We start from the raw sequence: 11,950 nt of genomic DNA, 5'->3' as shown, positions 1-11,950 counted from the left end.
ACGATCTAAGGCTTGTTTAAAACTTAACAGAGGGTCATCTAATTCATAGAATCGTCGAAGAGAGAACGGTAGCAAATTACCCCTCGATTTGAAACTAGTAGTTTTGGGGCGAGTCCTGCAAAAGTCGGACTCGTAAGGTCCCTTTGATTTTTTGACTTTTTGCTGGACTTGCTAGGTCCCGACTCGAATCCGGCAAAAGGCTCGAGTACGGAAGAGGATTCGAGCCTTTTACTAGGGTCATCACTATAGGTGTAAAAAGAGTGTTTTCTGGCAGTCCTAATTGTGAAAATTTATTTGATCCCATCACTGGTTCTAATGTTTAAAACCAGAATGAGCTGGCGAGCTCAAGGCTGCATGGGGTAGGACTGCAATTACAGGTTGAACAAAACGCATTGCACAGGTACCTAGGTCTTGCTCTCTCCTTTCCTGATGTATTGAAGCCTTCTCTCCAAGACCATTTGGACCTGATATTGATTCAAAGCTTCACAAAAGCATTTTTTCGTATTTGAGTGCTAGGGTCGGAGGGATGAGCCTCGCCATTTATAACTTAAAATAATTTGCTGACAGTTTCTTCAGGTTAACCAGATTGAGGGGAAGACCCTTCGATTTCGGAAGTTTTGGAAAAATAATTCCAAAATTAGCTACCTTTTAGGCCCGTTGTTGTTTGTTTAATGACCACAGCTTTGAAATTGGTAATCTAGCTTCTGGTTCCTCAAAGTCTTAAAATAGATCATTAAGTGCTTGTTTTCCGTATGTTTTATCGACTATTTTCCCAACTATTTCGCCATTTTTCCCCAGCCTTTGCAGCACCTATTTTGCCAAATATAATCGACTTTTTTACAGCTCAAGGCATCACGAACCAAAGGATTCGTCTTTCGAATTCTAGGAAAATATGAACATAATTTTCTCGACGAATTCGGAGTCGAGTCCTTTCTAAAAGACTCGAGTTCGGCCAATTTCTTCAAAATCGAGCAAAAGACTCTAGTGCACTTGGACTCGATTCCGGACTCTCCCCAGCTCTAAAAACAAGGGTGGATTTTGCCATTTTCAATAGATTTTTATTCAGTCGATTGTGTTTATCGCGCATTTCACACGAGATACCTCGTCTATCTATAATGCTCCTTATTTCCGCGTAAAGACAAAGACAATAAAGACATGAATTAAACGAATGTATAGCGCTCGTACCTGCGCTGGATAATAATCCCAGGGTTTGAAGCCTTGCCCAATACCTTGGTTCAATGGATCTCGTAAAATATCTCTGTACTCTTTCAATCTTATCTAACCCTTTGCCGATATTGGGGCCCAGATTGGGGAAGCATTTACGAGATGCAACTGGATTATTGACTTGAAAAGGGTTTTCAAAAATGCAACCCTGGACTTGAATGCCAGGTAAATCCAGCCCAACATTGGAAAACCTTGGTCAGTTTGGATTGGCTTAAGAGGTGGGCCACGGCCTGCAACCGTTTGGACGGAAGATAACATTTTTACGGTTCAGCAGGCCTGGAATCGTCCTTTATGCAGCAAATCCTATCTATTCTTGGATGGTCTTTTTGCGGCAACATCTGGCCAGGGTCATGATCAGGGCAAGGGTATTTGATAATGGCCCTTGCTTGTTTTTTCCTAAAGGGGTAGAGTTCAACACCAAAGTCTAAATCGACCCTTTGGATATAAAGGTTCCTCCCTGGATCAAATAATGGGACCATGGTTATTGCTTTCGGTAAAATGGAGCGCCATCTCACTCCTCCCGTCTGACCCAAAAGTGGTGTGAGGACAGCTTTCTGTCATTCTGGAACGAGGGTATTTGGCCACCTTCCTCAATAAATCTGAATCCCATGGACTTTTCTGTTTGGTGTATTTAGGATAGGGAAGGTTGGCGAAAGAAACTATCCAAATGTTGGTGCCCTCGCCATAGCATGAGAGACGGCATTGGACGATGTTTCTGCCCAAAAAAGGTTCAAAGCTTTGGTTCGCTCAAAAGATCATAATATGGAACAACTTGTTTACATTTAGTACGCTAGAGTATGAATAGAAATGAATGTACTTGTAATCTAACCTAACCTAATTGGCGCCCTCATATTGCCGTTATTGGTGCATTTCTTCGTCCCAAAAGTATATTTCTTTGCTTGAACTGCTTAAAATGCCATTTCCTGAGACTTGTTTGTGTTTCGACAAAATTCATTTCTTTTTATTATGAATTTTCGGTTTCTATGCCCATCAAAGCAGAAAGGTTTGCACACATGGTTTCATTAAGACGATCATCAAAATTATAACTAATACCCAAGTATTTTGACGAGTCAAATCTTTTAAACCAGTTGATCATTTTCATTAAACCATTGATCATTTTCATAACTCCTTTCGTTCAAATGGGATTGAGGCAATCTAGCCAATGGTTCTCCTTTTATAAGTCCCACGGAGATGGGCGAGTAAGACCGAACAGTTTTAGATACGAATCTCTGAACCAAGAGTCTCGAAGATGTGCGGTATAAGGTCAGTCATTGTATGTGTGCGATGGGAGTTGTTGTCTAGGGATATCCTCTTTTGGCCTGAGGAACCCAATTTCTTTGCCAAAAACTACTCCACAGTTATGGCTTCAAACATAAGATAAGCGCCAGGTTCAATAACCAGGGATCAGCTGCTGGGAATACTAACGGAACAATCAATGATCCCTTGCTTCGCAGTTCACAGTACTCACTCAATCCAATGGATCGTCGTCCTGTTGACATTTTCTTGGGAAACTGGGAGGGGACCGGAAGGTGACGAAAAAAATAGTCTCATCATGACAACGGTAGTTGGGAATTAATACCTTGAGCCATGAAAATCCAAGACAAATAGGTTTCAGGACCCAGCAAATGAATGAATACAGAACAATCATGATTTTATTTTTATTAATGTCACTTGTTAATTATGGAGAGCACAACATGTTTGCCATCATTTTGTTTGTCAGGAGGTGTTGAACCCTTGTTTTGTCCTGGAAATGACAGTACAAAGACATGTCCTTGTATTTCTAGAAGTCCATGACAAAGCTTATTGCCGGACTTGTTTTGTTCCAAGACTGGGACCCCTAAAGATTTTGTCACAACATGTCAAGGTTTCAATTTTGGTTGGATCATTTTTCATTACTCTCAAGTTTTCATGGAAATTAAGGTCTAATCCCCGAAAATGTTTGCCATTCGAAAATAAAGAGTGGATTTCCTCGGTTCCAGCCTCCCTAACGAGCTTTTATGTTCTACTTGGTGTGGTTGATGGAAATTAGTCTTTCCCAAAAATTACTTACACGTCCGAGTTCCATTTCCTGGTAGTTCTTATTTTAGATTTTGAGTTCAAAGTGTTATCTAGTTTCAACCATTCTCATTTTCAGTAACGGTAAGGATGTCCGCAAAAAACCTTGTTCGGGAATATTAGCAGAATTACAAGAATCCAAATAGCAGTAATCCGTTCCCTTTTTTTGATAAGAGCGTTAATCCCAATGCAACTCAAAACAAAATGGCGAAAAAGGGGATTTTATTTTTTAGTTTCTTTTGCCAGATAGGTTAAAATATGGCCATGATGATTCAATAATGATAAAATATTGGCTATTTGCTTTTCAAGAAAAATAATTGTGACGAGTAACGCCCTTACATTTTTACGAGTAATGTTTTTGAAATCATTTACCAACTTTGGCCAAAAAAATGGTAACTGTAATCCTTTCCTTTTATTGCGCAACGATTACAGCCTTGTAGAGAAAATGCAATTCACCAAATTTCAGTTCTACAGAATCCCTCTTTACTCAATCTTTACTTAGGTACTCGGATAAAGTTGATATCATCGGTCACTATTATGCGAGAATTTTGAACGTGAAAGTCGACTTTTTCTTCATTTCGTCTCAAAAGTATTTAAAAAGTTGAGGTAAGTTAATCAAGTGATAAAAGTCTCCCGACTTTCTTGTTCATCAAGGAAAGTCCAAAGCCAAAGTGAGCTGCAAAATATCATTGGCTCGCACGACACTGAACTTTAGCACTTGTGCACCAAAGTCTACTTGTGGCAAAACTTGCGAGATTTTACAACAGCCTTTAGGCCCTAATGTTAGATGTACGAAACTCAACCTAGCAAGGACCAAATAATCCCTGGAGCAGAACTCAAAACTGCTGATTTGTTAAGATCCGAGGGACCGGGGGTCTAGTGTTACCAACTAATTCATCCGACTTTTTTATTTCCGACTGGATATCATTTACGAACAAACCAATTATTTTTTTTCAGATCCTTTGGCTTTTTTTCATGTGTCAAGAGCATTGGCCTAACTCTCAAAGTAGATCTTTCTACCCAAGGATAATGATTCTCCACCCTGAAAACAGTCACATGGCACCCTTAGCAATCTTTTCACTTTATTTAATGATAAGAAACTTGGAATAAAGTCAGTCTTGCCCTCGAAATACTAAAATTGTGGCTGGAAGTTGGAATGAAATCTTCTCTTTCGTTACTTCAGGAAATCTTTCATATCAGACCCATTGAAGCATATCTTGTGTGGAAGAGAGAGAAAAAGAGAGAGGACTCTGGTCTACAATTGATAACTAAACTTCTGCTGGATTAAGAGACTTTCCATGAAAGAAACAAACCAAAGAGGAAAAATTTCATAACGGTTTTAAATTCAAAAGGATATCGATGTGACAACCTCATGGTCGTCATTGTCGTTGTCTTATCCGTGGACCACGAAAAAGGAGATGTTCAATCTCGCCAGTATTTCCTTCTTGTTAACTTGGCAATTTTCGTGGTCACTTGAAATGTGCAATGTCTGCAAGTTTCATGGCACCATTGTGCCTTACCAAGTCCTAAAACGCACAAAAAGTAATTTTGACCATTACCCGAGGACTCTCCGAAAATTGCATTTTCCCTGACTTTTCCCCTTTGTACTAATTTCGAACTGTAAATCAACACTTCCCAAGACAAGACTTTTTTAGCATGATGACTTTAGGGGAGAATAAAGCATGAAACCCTTGAAGACACCAATAAAAGGGTGGAAGCACGAGTATTTATTTATGCACCTGGGCATTGAACTGCCGCATATTCCTTTATTTTTTTTGCCCATGCACTAAGTTAGTTTTATTCTGAGGTGAAAGGTTGGGTTATTCAAAATATGTTGGAGCTTTCAAACCCATTTGAACTATGAAGCCGTTGTATCCACTTAAAACAAAAAAACTATTGCTAAATTTATCATACGACTTATAACAAAAAACTATTAATCAAGCTAGATTAAAGCGACAATTTGGCCCTATAAATATGAATTTCTAAAAGTTTTGAAATGGCTTCTTCACTTAGTTATTTCACATGGATTATTTTTATTTTTCTATGACTAAAATCACTCATCTCACATTTTTACTCTTTCCCATTACCAATTTGAAGGCTGGTAATCACATAAACATGGTACCCTATGCTCAGAAAAATTACTTTGAAATCCCCTCGCTGGACGTCTACGATCAAACTGATCAATTTCACTGCCAAGTCACTTTCAAGTCTGGAGGAGGAATCAAAAGTATGATGTAAAATTCTCCCGAGTTACAAAGTCAGTTATGGCTGATAAAAACGATGTGTCATCAAAACCAAGTGAGTGGAACAATTTCAGACGAGGATCGTAGATAAAGTAGGATGTGCCGGAATATAAAGAAGAGTTGACAAACTATTGGAAGCGGGAAGTTTTTTTAGATAGAGATCTATCTAACATCCCAGGTGGGCCCATTTCTAGCTCTAACTTTGACTTTCAAATACTTGAATGGCTGGCGAATCAAAGTGAGCTCAAGATCTCATCAACCGTCCAAGAATGATGAGGTTCTGTTTGAGAGTCAGCCAACCAAGGAGGAACACCCAAAATCGATGTGAAGGATGCTATTTTAGTACCGCTTGCCTGATGCAAATCCAAAATATAACCTACGCAAAATGACAAATGGACCAGTTCTCTGAATTTCACTCTGGTTTAGATAGAGGAAACAAGTCTTCGTAATGGAAACGAATCATCTATCATTGAAAGTTCATTGGGCCAGAATATCATGATGCTGCCTTTTGTTTAGTTCTGGGTGACCCGTTTTCGAAATGGGTACTTATTACTGATGTGGTCAATCTGCTTGCGACTTGAGCTTTCAAATCAGTACTGCCAATTTTGATCTCAGTCTTATTTTTTTCAGGTCAAGTGTACTTACATTTCTGACCCAAAAAATAAAACTTGGATCCAGCTTGGTAGTACTGGTTTGAAAGTTTGGGCGTGGGCATACATCAGTAGTATTTATTGTTGGATATGAAAGATGCAGAGAGTGAGGAACAGTCACGTTACTTGAAGACATTCTGTGAAAAGCAAAATGCAATCAAAATTTATGGTTACAAGCCTGACAATAAGTCTTATTAAAACCAATTCATGTTTGACTTTTCATCACTATTTGCCTAATGTTGAGAAACGCTTTCTATGAACAAAAAACCCGCAACCATCTTTTCGGATGAATTTTGTGTCCAAAGTTTGAGAATATGTTGAGCCCAACAATTTGAAAGATAATCGTATTCGAAATAACTGATCAAATAAAATCCGTCCGCATTGGAACAACGCAAAATTGTCAAAAATTAGCTTTGACATACGTGTCAAATGGCACTCGATTGTACCCGAAATACCATGGTTTTTTTTATTTGCTCCGTTCTTTCAATCCTCACTGATTTTTAATTTTATGGCCTCATCCTGACCTTGTCCATGAACTTGACTTGACTTCCGTATTTTGACGACTCACTCTTTTCAGATCGCACAAGAACTTGCGTTGTGGAACCTTCTTTGCTTATTCATACTTCCATCTCTCAACTTGAAATAACAAGTGCAGCCGATGTTTGAGTAATCAAGCAAGAACCAAAGGCCCATTTTTTTCGACCAACCCTAAACAAACGGACACAAAGTCCCTGTTTACATTAAGTACAGTACTGTAGTGTAGTAATTCATTTGGATCTTCCATGTCAGGTCTCATTGCAGGTTGATGAACGAAATGTTTATGAGTGAGCAAGCATTCTATGTCAAGTTCCAGCACAAATGTCCGTTTAACACCTTTTCCAGTGTCGAGAAAATGTCTTCAGAAGAACACTGGTTTAAGTTTTCCGTCGAAAAGCCACCTCCCGTGTTTTCCCATTCCGCCCACAAGCGTTCTCGTTTGCTAGAGGTTAAACAGTGATCCTCAGATCTTCATATTAGCTAACATTTTCCAAGGACAATATCCTTCTCCCAGGAGAGGTCAAGCCAACATTCGCCTTGATCACCAGCTTAGATAACCAGAACCAAGCCAAGGGCTCCATCTTTATTGTGTCTTTCGTTAAATTGGGTATATGCTGAGATAGAGTTCGCTGTTCTCATTGAATTGATCTCAATGTCTAGTTGAGGGTGAAGATGAAGAGAAGCAAGTATGTCCTTGAGACTCTCAAAATCATCATCAAAAAAAGCAGGTCAACTGGATTCAATCTAATCAGTATCCTTCCCTGCTCTTCTCTCTTCACTGCCAAACCGTCTTTGACAGGTTTCATTTTCATCCATCAGATTTTTGAGCCATGCGAAAAACAGAATGAAATTCTCTGATGAGAATGGTAGACCACTTTGAAGTATTAGGAGTGGTAGCAGTGGTACTATTTGGACTATTAAGCACTCAAGATTGGGAGAGGTTGTCATTCACACGAGATGGGTTGAGTGTCATATTACAAGCATGGATCACATACCAGTACAGGTAGTTAAACTACAGTGTACAATTTTTGCCAAGTTCAGCTAGACCTCCTCGGATATCAAACAGCGGAGATCAAAGGATATGCATACTACGTACGTATCCAGTCTGTGACGATAAACAGAATTTCCTAGATCCGTGAAGAAAGTGAGTGAGTGAGCTACAGAGTAGAGGAATTAGATTTTTGGGTGAAGGAGAGTCATGTTTTTTTATTAAGTTGAATGTAATATTTCAATCTCCTTTGAAAGCGGAGTGGAATGAGAAGCTCAGCAAATAGTAAAGAGTAATAAATCAACTTAGTGGGTTCTACTTGAAAGAGAACCCGTCTCCAGTGGGATCCAAGATCCAGGGATAATTGTTAGGGCACTCCATGCACGTGTGGAGGCGAATGGTTTCGCCTGGCAATTCCCGCGATGTCAATGGGCATGGGTTGGGTAGGGAACACAAGGGTTGGCCCTTGTTATTGCAATTGGTTTTCCATTCCTCGAAGTCTCTCAGAGCGTTAATGGACACTGGGTTTTGCATCCATTGGATCACTTGGACATGATTGACAAAGTAGACATCGTTGAATTCGGAGAGTACCTCATCCATCCAAGTTCCAATGGTTTTGGCGAAATCGGGATTAGCTTGGAGCCAAGATGCATCCAGGGACAAAGAGAGGGGAGCTCGATTAGTGCTGTAATGGCGCTCCAAGTTGCTTCTGAGGAGATCCAAGAATTGATCTTTGGTGTAGATATTCGAACACGAAGAGACAAGGGCACAACCGGTGAGGGGATCATCAATTTCCTTATCTTCCGTACGATCCAACTCGTTGATGGGGATCTCCCAGACCTCGTGACTTCTGGAGGGACAGTTTCGCTTGTTACCATGACACTTATGAGGCATCAATTGATGCAGGGTATAGGGCCACATTGGCACGCGAGACAATGGAGCCACAATGGACGTGTCATAGGCAAAGAATTGATCAGCCATCATGGCGAATTGCTGGTTGGCACCAACCAAGAGGTAAGGAGCGCGGATGCCAATGACCGATCCATCCGTGATATTGGCGAATCTCTCCACAATGAGACGAGCTCCAGCCATCTCAGCCAGCCAATCATCGTATGTTCCCTTCAACCAATATCGTTCATCTTCGTTGTTGGTGATGCTGAAGACCCCAATTTCGTGACCTTGTCGATGAAGCTCCTGAACGGCGGAGTAATTAGTGTACTTATGAGAAACGAAGAAGGTTCCCTTGGGAGTACATCCATTAGGATTGACTCGTTCCTCGTTGAAAATCCTCGTGTAGATTTCCATGTTGGTCTCGGTGACAGCGCCGTTGAAGGACAACATCACCATTTGGGGCGTGTTGGCCACCTCGGCGTTCTCTCCGGGAATTCGAGTTCCGTCAGCGGAGCAAAAGCAATCGGGCAAAAGGCAAATCGAGTTGTCACATTTGCCTGCACGATTCGGATCCTCGTCGACACCGCATGCGTTCTCATCCGATCCGTCAGAGCAATCACTATTGCCGTCACAGAAAAGGATCTGGTCGACGCATTCCGTACTGCCGCATTGAAGCTGGCCCTCGGGGCAAGTGGGCTCGTCCGTGTTTAATCGGGGCTTGACCAAACGAGGCTTGGACAGTTGATCGCAGTTCGACACTCTGGCCTTCCAGTCGCACGTCTGACGCTCAAGGTCAAATGCCAGCTGATCCGGACACTTGACCGTGGCCAGACGAATACTTCCCTGTGAGCCTGCACTATCGCATCGAACCACATTGCGGCAATCCTTCTCGGTGGTGAGACGGAAATACTCGGAGGCTGGTCGATCCTTGCAAAGCTCGTTGACGCTCCTTTCCAGGAGGTCTCCCTCCGACTCTTTGCGAGGGGGCTGAGCCATTACGGACAAAAGGCCCAGGCTCAAGAGCAACAGGGGCCTGATGGGGCTAAACATCGTGTGGAGTGACGGCTTCCTTGTGCCAAAGTCGATCAACCAAACAATGCTAGGAATATGATGGGAAGGGGATCGGGAGGGAAAGAAGGGACAATGTGAAACAAAAGTCAAAGACAGAGTCTGGGGCGTATGTGTGATTGTCAAACGGCCATAGCCCACTCAAGAGAACCAAGAGTGTCCTCTAGTTTTGACACCTTTCAACTCCAGATCACGACTGTGTGAAATAACGCTTGAACGAAGAACAAGGTTGATGCTGGGTTTCCTTCACTGACTCGCACTAGTTCAAGTATCCTGCGCTAGCTTCGCCTGAATGACCCTGTGGATGGAACCAGAAAGATTACCTGAAACCAATAGGACTCCTCCCAACATCTTCCATCTATCCATTGAAGGAGCGAGGTGTACGCCCGCCGCAAGCGGTGGAAGTAGCCAAGAAACCAATCCCGGCATCACCCACTTGATCGAAGTGGATACCTACGTACGAACATACTGCATACGCACAGAAGGTACATACGTAGTGGTACTAGCATGTATATTTCCTTAGACGTGGCCAATGTTCCATGGTGTGAGTAGATCGGGAAGGCAAGACGCTTCTAGACTTGAAACGAAGAAAACTCAACCATGAAAACAAATGTGTATAAGACGCAAACGAATGTGCTCCGTCCTGAACAGTGCCTAGCAACGTCAGAGACTCATGCCCCCCGAAACTGAAAATGATTAGCAATAAGAATAAGCCGATGGAAAAATATTCGCCATCTTTGATTACTTATGTATGTCCAAAAAAAAAAAAATAACCTCTCGTATTGGGAGAGGTTAGAAAGGTTGGGATTGTACAGTACTCAGAGAAGGTAAGACAGGTATCTGATACTGAATGTCTTTAAATTCTTTCATGAGCTTTGTCCCAACCCAGGATTTAGGGTCAATTGTAGTGACCGTAGAGTGCTTAACGTGCGTTTTGAGAGCACCCTCAAGCCCTCGAGAATCCAGGCTAATTAAAACAATGAAGTCCAACTCTCTTCTTTCTCGGGCTCCTTCATTGTTCAATTTGCTCCCTTCAAATCGTCGTATGTAGGCGTTGGTCCAGTAGCAGGATTTAAGTCAGACTTGGACAAGTTTTTGACTAAAACTCCTGATCAACCTTATATTCAAGGGTTAGCCAGATCAGCCAACTCTAATTCGTTGGTCGATCAAATAATATATAAAAGTAAATAAATGAATAAATTTCTCGTCTTGAACTGCTGGGATTCCAATCCCAGCAGCCGTAAGGAATACCGCAAAAAAAATCCTGGACAAGAATATTAATCCTTTTTGCGGTCAAGAAGGATAAGTGATTTGGCCACTATCCCACCTGATTTCAGCGTTGGTGTAAAAGCTTGTGTACCACCAAAAAATGTTAATGAAACGTTCATTTTTATTTCACTTCACCCTTAAAGGCTTACCGATGTTGGACGAAATTAACAAAGAAGCCATGACAGTTAATGAAATACTCCAGATTCATCAGATTCACCTTTCACCAAGACAATCACTGTTACTGTTAGCACTATAAGCACAAGCACGTATAGAGCCTTCCAAACAACATATATATAACAAAACAACCCTCTAAACGATATGCCTAAATATACAACCGTATAAACAATGTAGTACGCAACCATGGTTTATAGTCATCTAAATGAGATATGCTAACGTATATCCATTTACCCCCTAAAAATGGCTTGATCAACCGGCTTTGTTTCTTTTCCGCGTGTCGCAAGTCCCCCACATGGCTAATACTTTCATACCGAGGTCTCGTGTTGTGGGTTCCAGCCGTTAAGTGTTCCCTTCTGTGACATAAGATGCGTTAGTGAGGCAATCAACTTTCCTTGTATCCAAGGTAGGTCAACCAGTGAAGCCACGACATGGACATACGAGCCGAGGAACTTAACATCCTCTCATTCTTTTCCTAGCGTACAGGGCAAAGATTGACCTGGGGCACGCCACAGGCCACTACTTCCTTTTCTCAGTCTTCCTCTCAAGATCTTTCCACCCAGATAGACGGAGATGGTTTCCACCACAAAAAAAACACGCACTGCCAGCGAAAATGTTACGCGACCATAAACCCAAGAGGCTCTGCATTCAAGCATGGATATGAATGGGTGTTCAACCTTTTTACTCAAATCACGCAAGTGAATCAAGCCAAAGCAAGCAAAGATGTTATCGAGTTCGGGATATCCATTTGGCTTTGGATTAAGGGGTGCTTTGTTTGAAAAAGAAAAAGAGACAAACCGAACGATGCTCACATAGACACACACACACACACACACACACACACACACACA

The 11,950-nt window shown here is 41.6% G+C and overlaps 1 protein-coding gene across 1 annotated transcript; it reads right to left on the bottom strand.

Moving 5' to 3' along the window:
* Window positions 1-7,941: 7,941 nt before the first annotated feature.
* LOC131883962 (chitin deacetylase 1-like) lies at window positions 7,942-9,966 on the bottom strand. The gene has a single exon (XM_059231574.1). The coding sequence runs from the start codon at window positions 9,636-9,638 to the stop codon at window positions 8,013-8,015; it is 1,626 nt and encodes a 541-aa protein (XP_059087557.1). The 5' UTR covers window positions 9,639-9,966; the 3' UTR covers window positions 7,942-8,012.
* Between the last annotated feature and the right edge of the window lie 1,984 nt (window positions 9,967-11,950).

Source organism: Tigriopus californicus, chromosome 7 (genome assembly GCF_007210705.1).
Source record: "Tigriopus californicus strain San Diego chromosome 7, Tcal_SD_v2.1, whole genome shotgun sequence".
In the NCBI taxonomy this organism is placed as follows: Eukaryota; Metazoa; Arthropoda; class Copepoda; order Harpacticoida; family Harpacticidae; genus Tigriopus; species Tigriopus californicus.
Note: the sequence above shows the minus strand (reverse complement) of the source record. Positions and strands in the feature narration are given on the sequence as shown.

What these genes read in the sequence shown, in the direction of transcription:
- LOC131883962 (XM_059231574.1), bottom strand. Translation starts at nt 9,638, where the DNA reads ATGTTTAGCCCCATCAGGCCCCTGTTGCTCTTGAGCCTGGGCCTTTTG.